The sequence below is a fragment of the Trachemys scripta genome, chromosome 11 (assembly GCF_013100865.1).
Source record: "Trachemys scripta elegans isolate TJP31775 chromosome 11, CAS_Tse_1.0, whole genome shotgun sequence".
Taxonomy (NCBI): Eukaryota; Metazoa; Chordata; order Testudines; family Emydidae; genus Trachemys; species Trachemys scripta.
The window spans coordinates 69,765,613-69,791,311 of NC_048308.1; the positions used below are offsets into that span (position 1 = coordinate 69,765,613).

General features: G+C 46.1%; 1 protein-coding gene across 1 annotated transcript in view; it reads left to right on the plus strand.

The window, feature by feature from the left end:
• Positions 1-25,043, plus strand: part of TRPM8 (transient receptor potential cation channel subfamily M member 8) — a 72,539-nt gene extending 47,496 nt beyond the window's left edge. Inside the window, exons 17-24 of the mRNA XM_034785753.1 lie at positions 545-636; positions 2,504-2,645; positions 6,497-6,668; positions 7,749-7,926; positions 14,208-14,398; positions 19,568-19,667; positions 23,591-23,624; positions 24,958-25,043. Coding sequence (XP_034641644.1) covers positions 545-636; positions 2,504-2,645; positions 6,497-6,668; positions 7,749-7,926; positions 14,208-14,398; positions 19,568-19,667; positions 23,591-23,624; positions 24,958-25,008 — 960 coding nt within the window. The 3' untranslated portion in view covers positions 25,009-25,043. The remainder of the gene's footprint in view (positions 1-544; positions 637-2,503; positions 2,646-6,496; positions 6,669-7,748; positions 7,927-14,207; positions 14,399-19,567; positions 19,668-23,590; positions 23,625-24,957) is intronic.
• Positions 25,044-25,699: the final 656 nt, after the last annotated feature.

Genomic DNA, 25,699 nt, shown 5'->3' on the forward strand with positions numbered 1-25,699 from the left:
CAGTCACACCTTCTAGCTGTGTACCCCTCCTGTGTATCCATCATTTTGCAGGCTTCGCTTTCAAGGCCAGATTGGGTACCCCTTATTTCCACTGGTGGGCTGTACTCAGCTGTATATTCCAACCGAGTGACCAGCTCAAGGAAATTAGTCTAGCACTCAGACTGCAATAGCAAAAGCATTTTCAAATGAACCTTTAGGGCTAGAAAATCCTGATTTGTGTCTCTCTGATAGAGGTGAGCAGTGAAACCAATATTGAGAAGAATGTTTTCCCTAAAATGTCAGTGATTTGAACTATGCTGTAGCCAATAAATGTCTTCAACAAGGAGATGGAAAAATAAGAGCCAGTTCTATGGTTGTAAAGGGCCGAGTTTGGCCACACTTACTGTGAATAGTTCCTTATGTGCGGCTCCAGTGAAATCCATGAGAGCACTCGTGGACTAAGTTACCCCAGGCGAGTAATGGTGGTGGAATTGGGCCCACGATGGGAGTAATCAGTGCTGGCAGCATGCTGTTATGGTGATTTTCTGCTCTTTTCCCTTTCCAGTGGTACATGAATGGGAATAAATATTTCTCAGATCTGTGGAATATCATGGATACGCTTGGAATCTTTTACTTCATAACAGGGATTATATTCAGGTGAGTCGTGTTCGGTGTAAAGGCATATTACCATGGCTCTCCTCAGTGCCAGGTGCTGGTACGGGTGTGTCTGGCTGTGAGAAGATGATGAACCAAGTCACTTGAACTCACTAGCAAACTCGTTATGTTTCCTAAAATAATAGAAGGTTGTGGATTTTGGTTCCAAGGCACAAAGACTGGTTCTGCAGAACATCTTGTGAAGAGAACTTGTGCTGAGGAACTTTTCTCCTGCTCAGATCATGATTAACCCAGAGAAGTTTGGTTTGGGTGCTGCTACAGTCAGAATTCAACAACCCCACATTCTCTGGACTCAGAGGATGTTTTCCTGGATTTCAGGGCCCTTCTAGGCCAGCAGCGCAGTTAGATCCAGAGTTATAGGAAATATAGGGTATGGTTTAGCAGAATCTCACAGAGCTAGTTGAGGGGTTTAGATGTTGACTCAAGCCATTTGTCTGACCCTAGTGTCTATTCCTGATTCACCAAGTATCTATTGTAGCTCCTGGTAAGAGAGGGTTGCGTTGCTACTTCAGCCTTCTCTGATGTGCATCCATCAAAAGCCAAGTGGGCAGAGATCCCCAGCTTCAGCTCCCTCCCCTGCCAAACTCCTGGCGTTCTGTTCCAGAGGATGAGCTCCCCAGCCTTCCTTGGGTGCCGGTCTTTCTCTTTAAGAACCTTCATGAGGCCCACTGTCTTTTCCGCTACCACAGTGTGTGCAAACGCTATGAGTCATACTAGCGTGAATCCAGTGTCACTCTACTGAAGTCAGTGTGGTGACTCTGGATTTATGCTGGTGTAGCTAAGGTCAGAATTGGGCCCAATGAGGCCTGAAGTATGCTCCGTGGAAATACCTCTGTCCTCCTGACTGCAGTAGCACTGATGGGTGATCCTGAGGATCTCTGCTCTTTGGGTGGGTGCACGACTGAAGCTTATGCGCTACGGTCTTGAGTTTTTGCAAAAGCCCAACAAACTGGACGACTCTGCTGAATGGTAATGGGGCATGAAGCTTTCTGGATTGCCAGTGAGAATTCCCCCCCCCCCCCCCCGCTTATTAGTGGCTGAAAGCTGTTTATCAGCTGATAGTGATGTACGGTGTGTGTGAAACGACTTGAGGCCTGAGCCAGCTTCCACTGAAGTCAGTGGAAAAGATTACCATTGACTTCAATGGGCTTTGGATTGGGCCCTTATTTCTGTTAGTTTGGTTTCTAATGGACAGATATCCCTGTCAGTTAAAAGATTCATAATTACAACTTAATTGTACCTTTTGACAGCCTCAGAAAAAGGGGCCAAGAGGATAGAATGGGAATGGAGACTCCTGTTCCATAGCAGAATTCAGGTGTCTGTCCTTGGTCATGAAACGGTTGTGTGGGAAGCTGCTGGTTTTTCTTCTGGATTCTCCCACACCTAATCTCACTTAATAGACCGAATCTAGCCTTTTAGTGTGGTTTAGGGGATTGCTGTAATTTACATATACTATACAATAGAACCTCACTCCCGTGTACAGACTGGATTCTATGACGGGGCAAGTAAATGAACAGGCACGGATACATACATCCTGCAATATATCTTGTTCACTTGTTTTGTCAGTTGTAGTTCCAGTTATTGATGTTACTCTGTCGTCATACACTAGTAAAAGTTTGTGGTATATTTTGGGGGGACGAAATGAAAGGAATGAGACCTGTACAGCATCTGTTGTTACACTTTCGCTAAGAGGATAGAAGAGACCACCAACTTTTTTTGCAAAGACTATAAAGTGTGCAAATAAGTAAGCATGGATTAACCAGGTTCTACTCTATGGGACTAGGCTGTTTCAATATATATTTGTCATAACTTTAGCCAATGTTTCACTATACTTATTTTTCTTCCCCAGGCTCCGTTCCTCCAATGAAAACTCCTGGTACTCTGGGCGAGTCATTTTTTGCCTGGACTACATCATTTTTACTCTAAGGCTGATCCACATTTTCACAGTTAGCAGGAATCTAGGACCAAAAATTATTATGCTTCAGAGGATGGTAAGACACGGGCAATTGTTCATAACATTCTAAATAAACGAAGTGACAAGCTTTTCTTCTTAGAGTGAAATTCCCCCCTGTACAGAGGGCCAGCACAAGGCCCAAACCCCACATACATCCTCAAAATAGAGTTTAATTGAGATTGAAGAGGGACATAACTAGTATAGGACTGTGTATTGGCTTTCTGCATGGGGTGTGTGGGGGGGTCCCTCTGAATGAACAGTGTGATACAGTAGGGCCAAGGAGCAGTGGGACGTGGTAGAAGGGAAGTATATAAACCCTAGGTTAATTAAGGCGTGGTTCCCTGTAGACTAGGGAGGATTGCTACAAGTTAATTGGAGCACCTGTAATCAATTAAGGCCCTGTTAGAAACCTAATAAAACCCTCTGCTTCAGGCAGTCAGGGGGAAGGAGGAAGGAGAGAGGACTGGAGCTTGGAGGTGTGCTGTTAGACTTGGAGGAACAGAAAACCGGAGTAAGGGAGACCCTGCCCCAGCAGGGGAGGGATATTCCCTCCACCAGCGTTTAAGGACTAAAGGTACCCCACCCAAGGGAGAAGAGGGTGAGAACCTGCAGGGGTTGAGAGGGGCTGAGACTCAGAGTGAGGAGCAAACCCAGACCCCTCCCCCGCTTCCCTCCTTTACCACCTTTCTGGGCCACTAGTGGGGCCCTCGGTGCCCCAAGAGCAGGGGTAAGGGATGGTATTTTAGCCCCCCCACCAAGAAAAGCACAGGACCCACTATACTATATCGACCATCTTGTCACAACAGTTAACGTTGGAAAGACAACGAGCTTGGTTTCACAGCACCTTTCAGCCTCAGGGCATATTAAATGCTTCAGAGCTGGATTTTGCAGCCCAACTCATTACTCACATGAAGATTCCTTACTCAACACGAGTAAGGGTATGGCTGAGGAAGGAAAACCTCAATTCTTCTGAGAAGCTAGACTTAGCAGCTGTTGGGAGTTTGCCTGCTTCAGGAATTGGACTAGGGAGTGGTCTTGCTGACTTCACTCCCTTTTAGAGTGGGGAAAGAGAGCCCTGTCTACTAATCGCTGGCAAAGCTTACTGGGAGGGGGAGACACTGGGGAGTGGCTCGGCTCACTTCAGTGGTGGCAGAAGGAGAGGCGTGCCGCTGAAGAAACAGCTCCAGAGAAGGGGGCGCTGGAGAGAGCTCTCGGTCCAAGAGTATGGATGGTGAGCTGAAAAAGGTACTGGATTGTGCACACAGGCTGGGGCCTGTCTACTTCCCAGGAAAGGAAAAGAGGCTTTGATCACACCTGGGGTGCACTGAACCTGGGGAACTTATGAAGAAATAGCACTGAGAGCAATTGAATGTACATGCAGGTGAAATTAACACTGAGGTTTTTAAAGAATTGCTACATCTCTGGCTTCCATTTTTCTGCCACTTCTGTGGTGGTCGGGTCATCCTGGCCCCCCAGTTTCTATTGGTGACAAAGGATCACAGAACTGGGCTCTTACTAAATAAGGGGTTTGTAATGGTCCCTCGCTCTCAAGTCGGGAGGGAGGCCGCTCCACCTCGCAGTATCAGGCAACAACCCTCAGACTTGGGCCTTGCTGGCGGAGCCGAGCCGTACGAAGTCTATAGTTCTGTAGCCTCCAAGCAGAGGCAAACCAATAGGAACAACCTGGTGCTCCTGCCCTCTTGGGCAGGGCGAAGCAGTGAGCAGTCTGTAGCCCTCAGTCCCCACGTTGGAGGGGGCAGTAATTCAAAGCCTGAATCTCTGGCCCTTTGGATGGGACGGAGCAGGGAGCAGGCTTTAGCCTAAACCCCCTGGCTAAGGCAGCCAGCAAACACTCAGTCTAGGCTCTGGTTCTTTGGGCAGGGCAGAGCAGGGCATAGGCTTTAGGCCACAGGCCCCTGGCTGGGACTGGCAACAAGTACAAGTCTAAGCATGCCCTGACTCTCACATGGGGTGGAGCAAACAAAGGTCTGGCGTCTTACCGCATTTGCTCCAATCCCTCAGATAGACATAAGCACCTACAAGATCTCTATCAAGCATTCTTAAAACTACAATACCCACCTGCTGAAGTGAAAAAACAGATTAACAGAGCCAGACGAGTACCCAGAAGTCACCTCCTACAAGACAGGCCCAACAAAGAAAATAACAGAACACCACTAGCTGTCACCTTCGGCCCCCAACTAAAACCTCTCCAGCGCATGATCAGAGATCTACAACCTATCCTGAAAGATGATCCTTTACTCTCACAGATCTTGGGAGACAGACCTGTCCTCGCTTACAGACAACCCCCCAACCTAAAGCAAATACTCACCAGCAACCTCACATCACTGAACAAAAACACTGACCCAGGAACCTATCCTTGTAACAAAGCCCGATGCCAACTCTGTCCACATATCTATTCAAGTGACATCATCATAGGACCTAATCACATCAGCCATACCATCAGGGGCTTGTTCACCTGCACATCTACCAATGTGATATATGCCATCATGTGCCAGCAATGCCCCTCTGCCATGTACATTGGCCAAACCGGACAGTCTCTCCGCAAAATAATTAATGGACACAAATCTGACATCAGGAATCATAATACTCAAAAAACAGTGGGAGAACACTTTAACCTGTCTGGTCATTCAGTGACAGACCTGCGGGTGGCTATATTACAACAGAAAAACTTCAAAAACAGACTCCAATGAGAGACTCCTGAGCTGGAATTGATATGCAAACTAGACACAATCAACTCAGGATTGAATAAGGACTGGGAATGGCTGAGCCATTAGATTCAATGTTTGTATCTCCCCTTGTAAGTATTCTCACACTTCTTATCAAACTGTCTGTATTGGGCTATCTTGATTATCACTTCAAAAGTTTTTTTTCTCTTACTTAATTGGCCTCTCAGAGTTGGTAAGACAACTCCCACCTGTTCATGCTCTCTGTATGTGTGTATATATATCTCCTCAATATATGTTTCACTCTATATGCATCCGAAGAAGTGGGCTGTAGTCCACGAAAGCTTATGCTCTAATAAATTTGTTAGTCTCTAAGGTGCCACAAGTACTCCTGTTCTTAACTCGGGCAGACGGCAGTCAAAGGCAGGCCTCTCGGCCTACAGCGGGGAAGGGGTGGGGTGGCAGGGGATAGGACGATGCTGTTACTGCCTCCTCAATGTAGGGGCTATTCTTTTGTGTGATTTTTCTTTTTTTATTTTTCTCTGTCAGTCTCTCAAATGGCAGATCCCCAGTATTTAGAGGAAAGAGGTAATATTTTGAGGAGGTGGGAGAGGAGAGATGAGACAAGAGAACGCTTGTTTTTTTGTGGGTGTATCAAATGGAAAGTTGCTTCCTGGAATACACACTGTCGATAATCTCTGCAGGAACACCAAGGGGAAGGAATTCAGCAATCCATCACCTGTGGGCATCTAGAAAATGAACATTTATTTTTCAAGGTGCCCAGGACCAAATTGTCAGAAGTGGTTACCAGTTTTGCTGTTTTAAATGTTGCATACGTGAAACCTATGTCTGAGTGTGAATCAGGTCAGTTATTCATCTTGGACCTGTGTACAGAACTTGCATGTGTAGATTTTGGGGTCTGATCCAAACCCCATGAAAGTCAATGGGATTTTCCCATTGATCTCAATAGGCTTTGGATCAGGCACTGATCTTATAATCACTTAGGTTCGAGCATACCATTTGAGACTGGATGGAGGCCATCTGAAAATGTGGCTATACGGTGTTGCTGAGGGACTGGATTTTCACATCAGTTCCCAACCTATGTTTAATTCACAGGGAACAAACTCCTGGCCTCCTTACATTGTGACTCGCTGCAGGAATGTGGATGATGCACTGATCTGTTTTTTATACCCTCCGTTTCTAGATGATTGATGTCTTCTTCTTCCTGTTCCTCTTCGGTGTGTGGATGGTGGCCTTTGGTGTGGCCAGGCAGGGCATCCTGAGGAAGAATGAGTACCGCTGGGAATGGATCTTCCGATCAGTTATCTACGAGCCTTACCTGGCCATGTTTGGCCAGTACCCTGATGACATTGATGGTAGCCATCTTCTGTGTGTACCTCCCCTGGGCAGGGGGGGGCTGCACTCGTTTGGCTCAGCTAGTGAGCCCACAGTGTCTCTTAAGGCCAGATCCTGCATTGGATCTGTGTTTATACTGAGCCCTGCTGACTTGAGTGGGGCTCTGCAGAGACGCGGGTCTGCCCATGGACAGCTGCTTGAAGGATTTGACCCTTAATGACTGTTCAAGCCAGTATTAAAGCAGGATAGACTATAAGTGGCTGGGGCCAAGGCATCAGATGACAGTGGGGGTGTGATTGGAGACTTTAGAGGGATGTGGTTCATCAGCCCTCTGAAAATTGGGCCCCGTTACAGGAGCCCTCACTCCCCTCCCATCTGGCACCCAGCACTTCGCCAGACCTGGCCCAGCTCCAGCGTGCCCCTCCGGTTCCCACTGCCCTTCTCTCCAGGCACCTGGTACAGCACCTTCATACTCACTCCAATCAACCCCCCTAACAGACTCCTGCTCCAACCTTCCTGACCCCTTCCTTCCAAACAGCAGGAAGGTGGGTTTTCACATGAGACTTCATCCCATGCAATCCATTCCAGTATCGGAGGGAGGGATGGTGGTGGTTACAGTCTTTCTCTGACTTGTCTGACGTTAAATGGCTAATGCCAGAGCTTTTTGGCGCACTCTCCTACATGTGCGTATGGTGTGTTTGGTGCTAATGGAATATCGTTGCCGTGTTCATGTCTCTAGTTCACAAGCTGCCCTTTGCAACCGCCATCTCCATATAAACTGGAGGGCCGCGGTCTGCTCTCCCCTGTGCATTGCAGTGATGGCCCTAGTGCAGTTGCACTGATGTCTGGCCAGCAATGACTGCAGCCCAGGGCACTGCTGTAAATGCCTAGGGCAGACAGGCAGAGCTACTGCTGATGGCGCTAACGCTGGTTTCAAGCAGTGGTGGTCTACTCCCAGGCAAATTCCATTTCATCTGTTTACGCTAAACGGTAGCATCAGTGGGTGGTCTTGGGGTAAATCCCCGATGTTACACATCAGAGAGCAAAAGGCTTCCTTTGCACAGCCCCCGCAGTCTCACTCTCTCCTCCTCTTGCTCTAGGTACCACATACAATTTTGATCGCTGCACCTTCTCCGGGAATGAGTCTAAACCTTTGTGTGTAGAACTGGATGCTAACAACCATCCCCGCTTCCCGGAGTGGATCACCATCCCCCTGGTGTGCATCTACATGCTCTCCACCAACATCCTCCTGGTTAACCTGCTGGTTGCCATGTTCGGGTATGTATTAGATGAGCGGTTCTCTGATGGTGGCCCTTGCAGTCTGCAGAATGGCCAGACCAAGGGAAAATGGGTCCAAGAGGGAACCTCCTTCTTAGAAAGTCTACTAAGGAATGGAAAAGCTGGAGAAAGCCCTGTGTTAGACTCCACAGGTTTAACACTCACCAGAGAACGTCAGAGACCCAGGGTGTGTGTAGTGTGCTGTTTAGCGGGACAGCACCAAGGTTTTCAAGCCTAAAAGAAAGCCCCTCCCATAAATTAAATATCTGCCTCGTTACCGGAAAGAACATCCCAACCTCGGCAAAATAAAAATGGCAGCTCTGCTGAAATCCCAGCTCCTTCAGGTGACTTGCCATCAATAAATCTAAAACGCTAGACATGAATGAGAAGCATGTGCAATGGTGACATGACATGCACGAGAGCCTCTCCGTTTCTGTGAGCCGGTAGGACGTGGAGCTGATAAGAATCCTGCTGTTTCACGGGAGTGAAGAGCAATGTTCTTGATGACTTCACTCATGAGCCAGCAAGAGACTTAAGTCAGCAGAGGGACAGTATGATATCCAGGCAGCAGCTGCAGGAGCCACAGATTCAGGTTTACTAGATACACTGACCATCTGTTTGTACTTAGAACTCGTATTTATGTAGCACCTCTCCTCCCGGAGGAGCAGATCTTTACAAACTGACCTGCACATGTCTGGTGCTCCTCTTTTGGAAGACAGCTTGGTTCTTGTCCTGATTGTAGGGAACTGAGGGCAGAATGGCGAGCTTACACTCAGCCCTGTATGAGGAGCATTGTGTAGCTATGCTGTCCTGGGAGGAGCCCGGGGAAGGAACTGCAGTTCCTTCCTCAGAGCGTTACTCACTGCAGCTTGGAAAGGCGGCTGCAGCTTACTCACCCCTTCCTGCCAGCCCATTTCCACTGACAGCAGAATACAGGGGGGTGGAGCCAATGCTGGGGCCCCTCCCTTTCCTTATCCACATGTTTGCAGCTGGGGTGGGAAAAGCAGAGGCTGCGCTCTGCACCAGACCTGGACCCTAGATCTGGGTAAGTCTTCACCGGTTGAATCAGGCTGGGGTGGCTTACTGTCCTACATGGTTGAGAAAGTTTAGCCTTTAGGGTGGAGGGTGGAGGGTTTAGCCCTTTAAAATGCTTTCATTCTCTGTATTTTAGGTGGTAGTGGGATATAGAGTTCAGTCTGCCACTCCTAGGTTAATCTGAGTGCTCAAGCCCATGATGCTTTTCAATCAAAATCTCCAAACATGGCGCTGTAGATCAACTAACTCTCTGTTAAATAAATAATCATTATAGTCCAGTAGCACCTGGAGCCTGAAACCAAAACCAGGGCCCCATTATACTGGGGGCTGTGCACACTGTAGTATGACAGTCCTTACCCCAAAGAGCGAAAGTCTAATTAGCAAGTCGGGGTGGGAGGAGGGGAGTATTATTGTCCCCTTTTCTGGATGGGGAAACTGACACAGAGACCAAGGGACTGTCCTAAAAGTCCCCCAGGGAGTCAGTGGCAGAAGAATCCCAGTGCAGTGCCTTAAGTACAGACTGTCCTTACTCTTCAGCTATCCCTGGTGGTTTATCGTAAGCTTGGGATCCAGCCCTGCAGGGCCTTCCTTTACAGCATGTCCATAGAGCTCAGGGAGAGTTTGGGAGTAGGAGAGCTGCTGCCGGATCAGGTCTGAATTAACCAAGGGATCTGCGGAGAGGGTTTGATTTCTGTTTGTTTCAGGACTGTTAAATTATCATCCTCAGCGTGGATGATAATCCGGTATTTGTGTAACATTCTACATCTGTATAATTACTGTCCTATTAACCCTTTGAATGCCGACACTCCCAGACTGCTCCAGTAATGGGTAGCAGGCAGTATGTTGAATTTAATACATGCTCGTGGTCCGACTAAAACATGCAATACTCAGATCTGTAGGGGAGGTGTCATACTTCCCCCAAATGTCCACTCGTTCAAATAAATGATTCGATCCAAAGTAAGGGCTAGGATTCTCCTGAGTCCCAACAGGGCTGCTCAGGAGACTGGGGAGTTAAGAATCCCCCCATTCCTTGCCACCGTGGGCCATGGGGTGGTAGCAGCGGTTGGAGTAGAATCCAGAATCTCTTTCCCAGGCAGCAGGTTACAAGAAGTGGAGAATGGTGGGGGAGGGATAGAATTGGCCACGTGCAGGAGCTACGTTCTGTTTACGTGTGTGCTTGTCATTTCAGTTCCTTTGTATTTATTTGTATTGTTCCAAAATTACAAACTAGAAAACCACCTAGCGCCTATTACGCACCGTACACTGCAGCTACATGGACAAGGGCAATAAAATACATTAGAAGGCATAGACATCTAAAGATAGTAGACGCCATGACCATCAACAAAATACATCCACCATAATCTTCAGCAGCATCCTCTACTTGCAGCAATTCACGACAAGAGTTACAAACTGGACCCTGATGAGGTACAGCTCTCTGCACAATTGGCATTTCACGGAGTAGCTAACCATCCTTTGGTCTAGTTTGTGCCACAATGACACCGCCCGTTGTAAGGGGACGGCCTGTGGCTGCTTTACCGTAAAAGCCTCCCAGGGAAAAGAACTATACCCACAATTCCTTCCCTGTTCCTCTGTTTGCTCCTGGAGGTGGGTTTGTAATTGGTACTGCGCTATAACAGCACCAAACTGGTACCACAGCACATCCAAACTCAAGATCTGGAGAGGGGTATGAGGAGGTTCTTACTGCTTCTCGTGCTCAGACACCCACACGCAGCGTAAGTCAATATCTAACAGAAAGGCCCTTTTCTTTCCAAAAGAACATGCACATTTGTTGCTGTTCAATATCACTGCTCACAGATGTTTTTCATTTGAAATTGGAAGCCTCTAACATTTGCTAAGTATACATCAGAAGGCTCAGAGGCTCCCCTGAGAGATGTATGTGCCAGTGACTTTAAGGGGATTTGCACATCCATATTGGAGAGCATGACAAAGTCGGACGTAATTGATATTGATAGGAAGTTCACATCTTGTGACCAGAAGTTCTGCCACTTGACACTTCAAAACCAATAGATTATTTCTTGCATCTGGTGCAAAGATTACTAGCAAGTCAAAATCAAATGGTACCTTAGCTTTAAAATAAGAGAGCCTTGGCAAACCATGCCATAGTCACATGCACACGGATCCACTGCCACACCCTCTTCCTCATCCCTGCATAGGCTGGCTGTCCATTGTCCAGCAGGGTTGGATGCTGGCTGTGATGTCTTAGTTTCAGCACCCCCAGGTATTACAGTGGTATAGGAGTGGGCAACTTTTAGAGGAGTTAAAGTGCAATCAAGTTATATTCACAACGTGTGCGCTCAAAGCTTCTCTTCTCCTTGCCACTTGGAGCATTCATCACCCAACCCTGCTGTTCACTTGGGAGAACAGCACTTGCGGCTCATATGTTTGCACACTGTTCAGCCCTGAATGTGAATCAGCTCCTTCAGGCTTATCCCTTCCGCGCACTCTGGGAGCTACCATGCCTTAATGTTGTTTGTTCAAGCCCAGTTCTTTCGATCATCAATTTTTGCTCTTTGCCAGGTAATCTTTCCGCATTTGTGGCATCCTCCCATCTGATGATTTTACTTTTTCCCAGCAGAAACTCACTTTCCTGTTGCTCATTCCCTGACACTCCTATAACAAATTTTGTTTCACATTGCAAGTGAAATTAGTTCACCCCTTGGTTTTATAGCTCCTTGTATTTTTCTGATGGAGTGCAGTGGCCATTGCAATGTCAGTAAAATCGATATGGGATGTCTGGAAAATATGCAGAGGCTGGTTAGGTGTCTTTCTGCTGCCTCTGAACCCTCAGCTTCCTTTACATCTCCTTCTGATGGAGGTAAAGGGCCTCACTGAGTCTCTTGCAAGAATAGGGTTAAAGCCACTTCCTAAACAGCCAACTGGCTCTGCATTCTGCTTAAAATGCAGTAGTTACTGTATGAGAATGACTTAAAACATGGCACCAACCGACTTTCCCACAGGCCTCCCTATGTCTGGCAGAACTGCCTCCAAAGCTTGCCAAATGATTTCAGATTGTGCCCATCAGGGAGAGGTGTCTCTTACTCCCATTTTGGAGGTGAACGCTGACACTGGCATGGTTGGAAAAAATCCAGTTCCAGTGCTCAAGCCATGGGGTTACCTGGCTGCAGAGGAAAATGAAAGTAGCCATGCACAGGCCAGCTGCTTACAAACAGAGCCTGAAGTGATAAATGGACGTTAGCTGTGGGATGGGTACTGAGTGTCTGTTCCAGGGGCCAGAAGCAGTAATTGCGGATGATCAACCGCCTTTACTTCATTAACAACTTTAAATGACTCTTCATCCCATTGGAAAAGTTGGGCTCCTATATCGGCGAGGTGCTTTTGAAAATTGGACCCTAGGACTTTAATCTTCCAAGATTATTGCTGCTGGCTGCTGGAATTTGCACCCTGTTACCACTTTCAAAAGTGACTTTGGGCATGGAGTGCTACAGGTATGGAAACTCCTAAGGCACATCGGTGCTGTTGAAAAAGTTTACCTTAGTCCCTTCCCAAAATTAAAACATTTGATCTCAGCGGAGTTAAACTTCCAAAACTAGAACCCACCCTGCCACCTTTGGGATGGGTTCTAAATCCCAACTCAGATTTGGATCCAACAGTTGTAGCTCTTCTCCATCTCTCTGGGCTGGACTCAAACCCCTGCAGTTTAGGAGGGACTTCAAATCTGGATTAATGTTTTATTAACCATGAGCTGGGGCTTTCCACCAGTTGATCTTGCCAGTAGTACAATACACCAGATCAGATGGCTACGTTCTTATTTAATGTGCTCTTTTTATGAGTCAATAATAACCAGAATTGCTGCTCTGGTGCATGATTTGTAGCAAGCATTCAGTGCACTAGTGCCTTAATGTTCCTGCTATTTATCACTCTGACTTGTAGCACAAGCACTATGCTGTATCATCTGTGGATGAATGGAAGAACTCAAGAGACTTCCTCTAGGGAGATATTAATGGCTTTTTATTTTAGATGGGAGTTACCCACTGAGGAGGCTAGACTGGCCCGACAGGTAAGTCTGACATCTGAAATGTGCTATCAGTCTTTCTTCACCTTATCACAAATCCTTAGGGTCGTGGGTCTTTCAGATAAACAGAGTTAAAAGTATTGACTATTTTAGTAATGGATGAACTGCTTTTGGTAAAATCAGAATGGACTGGAGCTAGTCAGAAAATGAAAGTCTGTGTGAAACCTGGTCTGACATTTGTCCTAGCTTGTCGATCCTCAACTCATGCTGCAAAGCCTGTTTGTCTGCACGGTCTGTGGGGGCCAGGGAGGACTCTGGTAGGTGGGAAGTGTGGTTCTGGCTGCTGGCTTATGATCTGTGTTGGGGCCAACTGGGGCTCCTGGAGCAGTCTGGGTGAAGACCTGTGTGTGTAAAACATGTCGAGGAACCCACAAGCAGAGCGTAGTCACACCTATTAATGGAATGTGTGATTCCTTCTCCCAGGTTCCCCACCTCCTCTGATCATCTGTCAGTTTGTAATAACGCTGCTGGCTGACTGGTTCTCCAGCAAGAGAGCAAGAGTAATGTAGATCATATCCTGTCTGTCTTTAGTCTTTCACACTAGATTATAGAAATGTTAAAGTTTATCTTAACCTTCTGAAGATCCTATTAAGAGTTCTTGAAAGAGCCATTTTGAAATATCTCAGGAAAGGATTGGGGCAGGTACCATGGTTTTGTTTTGTTTGTATAACACCTAGTTCTGGTCCATGACTTGGGCTCCTATAACACTACTCCTTATAATAAACTCAGAGGAGTTGCTGGCTTTGCAAACAGCCTATTTTTTAGTTTTGCACAAAATTGTAAGAGTTGGCAAATATTATTCATGCAACCCATTGTCTAGCTATAGGGCAGCCTGTGTGGTATGGCAAAGCTAGAAGAACATCCCCTAAAGCCAGACTGGCACAAGTAGGAAGAGCTCCATACATCATTTAATCTTTTATTAGTCTTTACACAGGGTGCCTTTTTTCGCAATCAGTGTGTATTTTCACTTTCCTCTGCTCCACTTCTTCCTTTGTTTTCCAGCCTCTCCAAATCAGAGTCCAACTTTTAAATCCAGGATGTTCATGTGACTGAAACTACGTAAAACCAATTCCCCATCCTTGCTAATAGGAAAACTTCTCTTATTTGGATCTAACGAAAATCTTCATTGGATAATAAATAACTAGTGATACCCTGAGACAAACAGAGGTTTATCTTTTAATCTGCCCCTTAGTTACACGGTTGGATCAGTACAAGAAAACAACGACCAGGTGTGGAAGTTCCAACGCTATTTCTTGGTTCAGGAGTACGGCAGCCGTTTGACTATTCCATTTCCCTTCGTCATCTTTGCCTACATCTACATGGTGATGAAGAAATGCTTTAAATGCTGCTGTAAAAAAGAATGCAAAGAGCCATCCATCTGTTGTAAGTAGGATTGGGTGTTGTTTCTACCCCTTGTTAGGGTTCTAGGATGAGCTGTACCTTTGTCCCCACACTCATTCCCTTTGTAGTCGTCCCTTCCCAGTGCTTGTACTTCTCTCCGGGTAGAATCCCACAACTGAATTCCACTCCTAGAATGGGTCACCAGGTTATGGCACCCCTGTTGACCCTCAGTGTCCTCAGCAGGTCCAACTGAGTTTTTTGGCCCAGATGGCCCTGGATTTCTTTCCAGGAGCCTGCAGTCAGTGTGAAAGTTCAGTGGCAGAACACTTTCTTCAATACAAAGTATGTATTTATTCATAGGAACACAACAAACAGAGGAAGAGGGTCAAAACAACAAAAGGCCTATACTTATGTCCTCCAACCTAAACCTTAGCCTTACCTTGCAAATGTACCTTGTCACAGGCAGTCAGTACCCTCTCGCTCAGTCAGCCCCAGTGTGTCTCCATCCTGAGTTGATAGGCAGTCTCTTACCTATTTCAAAGTCCCTTTCTTTGTCCTGGAACATCTGAACCTGGTCAATTGGGTTTATGCATCTCCCCTGGTGGGACGGAGGCAGGCTTGTAGTAGTGGAGTTGTCATATTGTCCATTTGAGCATTAATAATTATACTAGTGGATAGCTCAGTGGTTTGAGCATTGGCCTGCTAAACTCAGGGTTGTGTGCTCAATCCTTGAGGGGCCACTTAGGGATCTGGGGCAAAATCCGTAATTAGTCCTGCTAGTGAAGGCAGGGGGCTGGACTCAATGACCTTTTGGGGTCCCTTCCAGTTCTATGAGATAGCTATATCTCCATATATTCATTCATTTTATTTAGTCATTGCCTGATTGCTGGGGTGTGTGCAGAGAGTTGAAGCTGGCATTACCCATAGTATTCCACAGAGCCAGCCATACTGCAGTCTCAAACACACAATATTCATAAAAACATTACATATAGCTCCCACGTTCATCACTCTCCCAAAGGAAACAATTCTGGGCTGCAGCCACGCTACTGTGTGCTGTGATCCTGTTGAATCTCACAAGCTAAGCAACAATGGGCTGGGGTTGGTATTTAGATGGGAGACCTTCCAGGGGAAACGAAATGATGTTGCAAGTGACTGTAGTAACTCAGTAGGTTGTCACTGTGTGCTGCTGAAGGTACCATGTTTCAGAGTAGCTGTACAGTGGAGTCCCTGATTTCTTGTGATGAATAAACTTCCCACTGTGCTTAAAATCTAAGTTAAGACTTGTCCAGGACCTTGGGGCTAACACCGTACTTCTTCCTACCTACAACTGCCTTTTAAATTTGCAGTTGGACAGAATAGAAGTTTTTTTCATTTTCTGATCTAAATTGCTCAGATTTTTGCAGAGGTAAGCAGCTCCTGCATTCCGCCCCAACGGCTAAAGCAGTTCGGTGGTGGGTAAAGTGATCCCTGTACAGTCTTTATCCTGGAGGTAATGAGGTATAACTAGTTGATATTTGTAAAGAACTTTTAAAATAATGAAATTTGCACCTTTCAAGGTGCATCTGGTGCTTAGTAGATTTCAGAGACTTTCTCCTTTAGGGCACTGATTCGGTTCTAGCCAAGGCTGGCAGTGGCTGAAAATCATTATTTGATGGCTGGGCAGCCTGGCCTGTATATGAAAGGAGTAAATCATTTCCTGTCAACATCAGAATTGGCAGTGGTGCACTCCTGGACAATCTCGGATGAGGCTTGGGAGTGAATTGAGCCAGCAGCTCTCACACTAAAGTCTTCAACAAGATTTAAATACAAGATCACTTCCACTTTTTTTCCAATCAATACAGTACTTACTTTTTCATAGTTTTCTTCCCCCTCCCCTCTCCCCCCCGATTTGTTGATTTGGGCACTTACATAAGAACAGCCATAATGGGTCAGACCAAAGGTCCATCTAGCTCAGTATCCTGTCTTCTGACAGTGGCCAATGCCAGGTGCCCCAGAGGGAATGAACAGAACAGGGAATCATCAAGTGATCCATAGTCGCTCATTCCCAGATTCTGGCAAACAGAGGTTAGGGACACTATCCTTGCCCATCCTGGCTAAGAGCCATTGATGGACCTATCCTCCATGCTGGCAAGAATCAGTCTGGAGATAACGAGCACCGCACCATAACAACTCTAACTCAGGAACCAATCCATGCAACAAACCTCGATGCCAACTCCTGCCCACATATCTACACCAACAACACCATCACAGGACCTAACCAGATCATCTACAACATCACCAGTTCATTCACCTGCACGTCCACCAATGTTATATATGCCATCATGTGCCAGCAATGCCCCCTACATGATGGCATGTACATTGGCCAAACTGGACAGTCACTACGTAAAAGGATAAATGGACACAAGTCAGATATCAGGAATGGCAATATACAAAAACCTGTAGGAGAACACTTCAACCTCCCTGGCCACACAATAGCAGATGTAAAGGTAGCCATCTTACAGCAAAAAAACTTCAGGACCAGACTCCAAAGAGAAACTGCTGAGCTTCAGTTCATTTGCAAATTTGACACCATCAGCTCAGGATTAAACAAAGACTGTGAATGGCTAGCCAACTACAGAAGCAGTTTCTCCTCCCTTGGTGTTCACACTTCAACTGCTAGCAGAGGACCTCACCCTCCCTGATTGAACTAACCTCGTTATCTCCAGACTGATTCTTGCCAGCATATTTATACCTGCCCCTGGAAATTTCCATTACATGCATCCGACGAAGTGGGCATTCACCCACGAAAGCTTATGCTCCAATACATCTGTTAGTCTTAAAGGTGCCACAGGACTCTCTATTGCTTTTTACAGATCTAGACTAACACAGCTACCCCTCTGATACTATCCTCCATGAATTTATCTAGTTCTTTTTTGAACCCTGTTATAGTCTTCATGTAACGACACAATGGGGGTGGCAAAACTATTAGATCTTAGCGGCTTTGTGTTTTGATGGGTTAAAATCTAAGAGGTATAGGCCAACACCCCACCCCAATCTGACCCACTGATATTTATCCTTGCCCTTTATTTATGCTCCTTCAGCTAATGACGCTTGGGTGGGCACTATAATATGTTATTCAAGGACAGCCTGTTAGCAGTGCTAACTTCTCCAGCGGCTCTTCTGCCCTCTGGAGATTGATGGAAAAAGAAAACGAACACTCCTCTGACCACATGGCTGTTGCTGCTGCTAAGTGAACTATATCAGGAACACGTATATATAGAAATCCATTCTTGGCTTTGGGTAAGGCCTCTAACAGCTCTCCCTGCATTTATTCGGTCAGCGAGCACAGATATGAATTGCTTTAACAAGCTTTTCCGACAAATTGGCTCTTGTCTCTGGTATTCTCCCAGCTTTTTGTAAAGTGCCATTCATAAGAGATGAGAGAGAGAAGAGAGCTTCAATTAATTGACAGGCTTTTTCCTATACATCAGCAGCACGGCTTTTGCCCTACAGCATTGATTGAAACTCTTACTTAGTTTAGGAAAAAGTTACTTGTAGAATGTGCAGATCCCCTGCACTGTTTGTGGGTTTGGTTGCCCAAATCATCCGTGTTGCAAATGGCGTTTAGCTTCCACACCAGACAGATGATGATCTGACCATAGAAACGCCTGCTGAGCTGATCTATAATTGATCTTGTACGTCTAGACCCAATGGGAGGACTTAATTAGAGCCAATTTGTGGCTGCACCAGCAGAGTTGTGCTGCTGGTAAAGAACACTGGGGGCTGCTTACTCCCTGTGCAGTAGGCAGCCATAATGCTCTCGCTCCCGCTCCAGTGCAAGGAGTGGGGAAAGGTGGCCACGGACTCACTCTTGTGGGGGGTGGACTCCCATTGCCGTCAGAGGGATTCGGTGTGGGCACAGGGGACTGCTCATAGGGAGAAGCTTGCAAAATCAGGGCTTAAGTCACCTGGCAGCCCTGACTGAGGCAGAAGGCTGGTTTGGTTGCAGGTCCCGGTCAAGCACCCCCCATTGGCCACTCACTAGACTGCCGTGAGGGAACCCAGCTGCTGGGTTCCCCGGTGTGTTAAGCCTCTGGCGCCTGAATGGAGCCCAACCGCTGTCCCAGTCCTGGGGTCCCTAGGCACCCACTTGGGGTGCAGATCCTCTGTCTAGCACCCTCTCCTGAGGGCTGAAACCTGCTGTCCAGCTGCCTAGCCCCTGGGCTCAGTGCTGACCCTTTAGACTCCCTTGTAGCTTAAACACACCCTTTCCCAGAACTCCCCCACAAGGTGTGAGCTTTCTGGTCCCTGTTGAACGCTCTCAGAAGGCGCATGGTAGCTGTGAGGTATATAACCCATACAGACACCTTGCCAGTCTCACCATTGCTCTTCTTCTACTTTACATAAAGCACGAGGGAGTGGGGCTCATTTAGAGCATAACACAAATCCTAACCGTAGTTGCCCCTCAAGAATGCTTAGAATCATAGAATATCAGGGTTGGAAGAGACCTCAGGAGATCTAGTCCAACCTCCTGCTCAAAGCAGGACCCAATCCCCAGACAGATTTTTACCCCAGATCCCTAAATGGCTCTCTCAAGGATTGAGCTCACAACCCTGGGTTTAGCAGGTCAATGCTCAAACCACTGAGCTATCCCTCCCACTCATTTGGAGTCAGGGGACCATCTGGATTCAGGTAAGCAGGCAGGGTCCCCAGCCTCATAAGGCATCTACATTCTGGCCCCCTCTATTTTTATAACTTTCCAGTCTTCTCTGTCAGGTGACACCCTCCGGTGACCAGAAACTCCTCCGAGGTGACTTTGTTACCAAGGTGACCTCCCTCCCCGTAGGATGACACAGAATGATTACATTGTGAGGTTCCCCAAATTGTCACACAGCATCACTTGCATGTTTGATGTTTGCCTGAAATTCACATTTCATTTAAAACCTCCCCAAAGCTGAATGCTTCGAAACCTCAAATATTGTGTCCATTCGGAAGTTGGAGTGGAAAAGTGAGTCAATTCCTCTTTTTAATACAAACCCAGTTAGCTTGTCCCGTGCTGTGACCAGGCAATAAAATACATTAATGTTCTATTTACATTATCGCTGCTAATTTTCTGTATGCAGAGAAATGAATTCCGTGAGCTCTGGTGAACAGAATCACCGGCAGGCTTTTTCACATTTCAAAACAGTAGAGGCAAATTAAGTTAGTCTAATGCCTTTTTGTATTTCTCAGGCTCAAAATATGAGGACAATGAAACGCTTGCATGGGAAGCAGTCATGAAAGAAAATTACCTCGTCAAAATCAATTCCAAAGCAAACGATTCATCAGAGGAGTATGTCTGTTTTGTCTCTCTGCTCGACTCTTAGACGAAACTGCACTTCTGCAAACTTTTTATTTTTAATAAGAAAAAGAAAACCTTTTTTTACATTTAGAAAGTCTGCTTATACACTAATATATTAATAAAATCAGCCTAAAACAGCTCGTCCATTCTGCCTCAAGTAAAATATTGGAGATTTTATAATCCATTAGCATAGTGCAGGTTGGTTGCCTAGGTTGTTAAATTTTCATTACAAATTTGCAAATTTGACAATATGTGCTGAATAGATTTATTTATGTACAATTACATACTAAAAATATCTTCCATTAGCTTGCTAGGGTGAACTTGGGCAAATCACGTCTCTGTGCCTCAATGTTCCCATCTGTCAGGTGGGGATAATCATAGAATCATAGAAAATTAGGGTTGGAAGAGACCTCAAAGCAGGACCAACCCCAACTAAATCATCCCAGCCGGGCCTTAAAAACCTCTAAGGATGGAGATTCCATCACCTCCCTAGGTAACCCATTCCAGTGCTTCACCACCCTCCTAGTGAAATAGTTTTTCCTAATATCCAACCTAGACCTCCCCCACTGCAACTTGAGAACATTGCTCCTTGTTCTGTCATTGGCCACCACTGAGAACAGCCGAGCTCCATCCTTTTTGGAATCCCCCTTCAAGTAGTTGAAGGCTGCTATCAAATCCCCCCTCACTCTTCTCTTCTGCAGACTAAATAAGCCCAGTTCCCTCAGCCTCACCTCATAAGTCATGTGCCTCAGCCCTCTAATCATTTTCATTGCCCTCCGCTGGACTCTCTGCAATTTATCCACATCCTTTCTGTAGTGGGGGGACCAAAACTGGATACAGTACTCCAGATGTGGTCTCACCAGTGCCGAATACAGGGAAATAATCACTTCCCTCGATCTGCTGGAAATGCTCCTACTAATGCAGCCCAATATGCCGTTAGTCTTCTTGGCAACTAGGGCACACTGCTGACTCATATTCAGCTTCTCGTCCACTGTAATCCCCAGGTCCTTTTCTGCAGAACTGCTGCTTAGCCAGTCGGTCCCCAGCCTGTAGCAGTGCATGGGATTCTTCCGTCCGAAGTTCAGGACTCTGCACTTGTCCTTGTTGAACCTCATCAGATTTCTTTTGGCCCAATCCTCCAATTTGTCTAGCTCACTCTGGACCCTATCCCTACCTTCCAGCGTATCTACCTCTCCCGCCAGCTTAGTGTCATCCGCCAACTTGCTGAGGGTGCAATCCATCCCATCATCCAGATCATTAATGAAGATGTTGATCCAAACCAGTCCCATGACCGACCCCTGGGGCACTCCGCTTGATACCGGCTGCCAACTAGACATCGAGCCGATGATCATTATCCATTGAGCCCGACGATCTAAACAGCTTTTTATCCACCTTATAGAATCATACTTTTTTGACTTTCTGGCAAGAATACTGTGGGAGACTGTATCAAAATCTTTGCCAAAGTCAAGGTTTATCATGTCCACCGCTTTCCCCATATCCACAGAGCCAGTTATCTCATCATAGAAGGCAATCAGGTTGATCAGGCATGACTTGTCCTTGGTGAATCCATGTTGACTGTTCCTGATCACCTTCCTCTCCTCCAAATGCTTCAAAATGTATTCCTTGAGGACCTGCTCCTTGATTTTTCCAGGGATTGAGGTGAGGCTGACCAGTCTGTAGTTCCCCGGATTATCCTTCTTCCCTTTTTTAAAGATGGGCACTATATTTGCCTTTTTCCAATTGTCTGGAACTTCCCCCAATTGCCATGAGTTTTCACAGATAACAGCCAATGGCTCTGCAATCACATTGGCCAACTCCCTCAGCACCCTTGGATGCATTGCATCTGGCCCCATGGACTTGTGCATGTCCAGCTTTTCTAAATAGTCCTTAATCTCTTCTTTCACCACTGAGGGCTGCTCACCGCCTCCCCATATTGTGCTTCCCAGTGCATCAGTGTGGGAGATGACCTTGTCTGTGAAGACCGAGACAAAGCATTGAGTACTTCAGCTTTTTCCATATAATCTATCACTAGGTTGCCTCCCCCATTCAGTAAGTGTCTCACACTTTCTTTGACCTTCTCCTTGTTGCTAAGTTACCGGGAGAAACCCATCTTGTTACCCTTCATATCCCTTGCTAGCTGCAACTCCAATTGTGCTTTGGCCTTCCTGCTTACACCCCTGCATTCTTGAGCAATATTTTTATACTCCTCCCTAGTCATCTGTCCAAGTTTCCACTTCTTGTAAGCTTCCTTTTTGTGTTTAAGGTCACCGAAGATTTGTCTGTTAAGCCAAGCTGGTCACCGGCCATATTTGCTATTCTTTTTGCACATCAGGATGGTTTGTTCCTGCATCCTCAATAAGGCTTCTTTAAAATACAGCCAGCTCTCCTGGACTCCTTTCCTCCTCATATTTGCCTCCCAAGGGATCCTGCCCATCAGTTCCCTGAGGGAGTCAATGTCTGCTGCCCAGGTTGCCACCCACTTCTACTTCTCCTACCAATTCTTCCCTCTTAGTGAGCAGCAGGTCAAGAAGAACATGGCCCCTAATTGGTTCCTCCAGCACTTGCACCAGGAAGTTGTCCCCAACACTCTCCAAAACTTGTCTGTGCACTGCTGTATTGCTCTCCCAGCTGATGTCAGGGTGATTGAAGTCCCCCATGAGAACCAGGGCCTGTGATCTGGAAACTTCTGTTAGTTGTCTGAAGAAAGCCTCGTCTACCTCATCCTCCTGTTCTTGTGGTCTATAGCAGACGCCCATCACGACATCACCCTTGTTGCTCTCGCCTCTAAACGTAACCCAAAGACTCATGTTTTCCTCCTTTTTCAAAGTGCTTTGAGATTCATTGATTAAAAGTGCTATGTAAGAGCTAGCAATCATTTTTACATAGATTAATGGCGCATACCAGACATGTAACCATGAGAAATAAGGTTATACATAGATTACGGGGATTCCAAGCTGACCAGAAATCTTTACTAAGCACTAGTAGTAGATGGGGTCTCCAATTCTTTGTTGGGACTTGAAAGGTTAAATATGTCCTAAGGCTACGGGTAGCTTCACAAATTCTTTGTCAAATCCTGACACTTGGCTGATCAGCCTCAGAGTTCTTTCAGGAATCACCTCAGCATTTTTACAGCAACAACTAAGTCAGACAAACTGCCAAGAAAAAAAAAAAGCATACAGACCAGAATCAGGGAACAAAGTGATCAAAAGGCAGAGGGGCAGATTTTTATCAAACTCCCATGGAGACCATGCATGCAACTTTATTGAACATGCTACTGAGTATAAAAAGCAACCCTCCAATAGTGTCTAGGTGTTCTCCATTTCCATTTTTGGCATTGAAAAGCTGGTAACTTTGGGTGGAGGGTTTCACTAGTGCTAGGGCATGCAGCTTTCCTGTTGTGGACATTCCATCCTTAAATGCATAAGTAAGACTTGCCATATGCTGTTTGGCATTAAGTTACAAGCTAGATGTATTCAAATTGGGGTGGCCAAATTTTGAGCCAAAAAGGGTCAGGTAAGAAACTTGCCAAGAGCAAAACTGACAGTAATCTTTACAGAGTTACATTAGATGTGATCAAAACCAGGTGCACACAACCATAATGACTTGTCTCATCCTGGAAAGATGAATGGGAACTATTTGAGTTCCCAGGCAATAACACCTGCAGTCAATATCAGCCTTGTCATTAACCTTCAGCTACGTGCATTCAGAGTAGAAGAGCATTCTAGGATCCAAGAGCCATAGTTTTCCTTGGTCCACATTTTGGGTGCTCCTATGTAACTAGGTGTCCTGCCTTAAATTAATTGTATGTAATGTTCTGCTGCACAGTTTGACACTGAATCAAGGAGTAGGTGCCAATCGCTAGTTTAATTTTTAGTCCCACAAGACTCATTTTAGTATTTGTCATCTCTTCATAGGATGGCACATCGATTTAGACAACTGGATATGAAGGTACTTTGTTTTTGATTGGTCTGGGAAATATGTGTCTATGTGATATGACAGTGAGTGGCATATATAGAAACTGGACCCCTTTATTTATGCACTGTTTACACTTAACTGCAGTCAGATATAATTTTCTTAGGGCTGTACTTCTAAGGTACTGTCCTGTATTGGGGGCAGACTAGAGGCACCGTGCCTCAAGCAGAAAACTTTGTGTGTGGCACAGATATCTGATAAGGTTACAACAGCCACATGAGGTCGCTTAGATGCTCGGAAGCATCTTGTGCTGAAGAATGAAGGAGCAGATATTTTCTAAGCTCTGCAAATGTGGAGAGAAGCCACGCTGTGCTGCTGCTTCTAAGAGCTTTATTAGGTAGGATTTAATTTCTAAATAGTGCCTTAAACGTGCTTCAATTTCAGGAACTGCCTCAGAGCAATGTACTTGTCAGACCCATTGCTTGATTACTAGAAAACCACTAGAGAGTTCTAAAGCAGAAGGGAATCTCAGTGTTGCACAGTAACTGAAGAAGGTGTCTCCCCCATTGTAAATACACTTTGAAGGCAGAAACTTCATGCGGCAGTGTGCGCTGTCACCTGTCCAGTTAATTCCATCAAGCAAGATTCTGATCCCCCTACAGCACCTTATCCATGAGTAGTCCCACTGACTTCCCAGGAAGTAAGTGATGTCTCAATGAGGGTAAGGGTATCAGTTTGCTGTGTGTGCATCTGAGTGAAAGAAGCATTAGAGGAAACAAGTGTAAAAACGTAACAGTCTTTACAGGAGACTGGTTTCCACAAAACTCCAATGACCAGATCTGTGATCCCGTCTCAGGAGCCAAGGCCGATTCAGAGTAATTTGGAGTCAGTTGGTTTCATGCTGCCCGCTTGTTAAATGCGTGAAATAGGTATGCATTAGGACTCACTACATTTATTACATTGATGAACATTGCAATGGTGGTTGTCCTTCCAAATGGACTGTACTGGGGCAATGTTTGAAGTGGCACTTCTATTGCTCACTAGGGCTATTTCGCTGTGAAAAATAACTATAAGCACTGCATTGTTTATCCGCACAGCTGAGTTTGTCTGATAAATGCAAATAGCAGTTGGCTAATGCTCAGTCACTAACAGCTGGCATTCAGAGGGTAACCAAAGAAACAGGAGTTTAACTTGGAGGTGCCATGGGAGTTATTGTTACTGTTTTACAGCCATTCCCAGGCATTTGAAAGGACTTACTGCTTATTTGCCTCATACATCTCTCTGGCTGTTATCCAAGCTGCAAAAATGCCTTGGAATAAGCTAGGCTGACTTCGAACTAACATGAATCTTGATTTGTTTTTGTTTTTAGCTTAATGATCTGAAAGGCCTTCTGAAAGAGATTGCTAACAAAATAAAATAAAAGCAACTTGAAAGCAGAGGCGGCAAACCTCAGCAATGTAAGCTCACTTTATTGACTAACGTACAAGAGAGGATTTAATCAGCATCTCCAGTGCTTAAATGCATCTGTCTAAGAGAGAGGAAGGGTTCCATTTGACATTGGTTATTGATGCTTCTATTTATACCTTCAGCATTGAAAAGGGAACACTAGGCCCTGGGTTTCTGTCTCACTTGGTCATTCTGGATTAGATCCAAGGATGTGCTAGCACCATCTTTAATTTCCAGATGGTAATTTTTTAAAAGCCTATTAAACCCCATCAGAATTGTCTTGTTTTGACCCCTTGTTTGTTGAAAAGCTCCAAGCTGTACCAGTTTATGTATTATTTATACTAGAGGCCCCAACTGAGATCAGGGGTACCATTGTGGTAGGTGCTGTACAGACACAATGAAAGTGCTTGTCCTGATCAGCTAAGTCAGGGATCAGCAACCTTTGGCACGCGGCCTGCCAGGGTAAGCCCCCTGGCGGGCCGGGCCACTTTGTTTACCTGCCGTGTCCGCAGGTTCGGCCGATCGCAGCTCCCACTGGCCGCGGTTCGCCGGTCCAGGCCAATGGGGGTGGCGGGAAGCTGCAGCCAGCACATCCGTCGGCCCGCGCCACTTCCTGCCGCCCCCATTGGCCCAGAGCAGCGAACCGCGGCCAGTGGGAGCCGCGA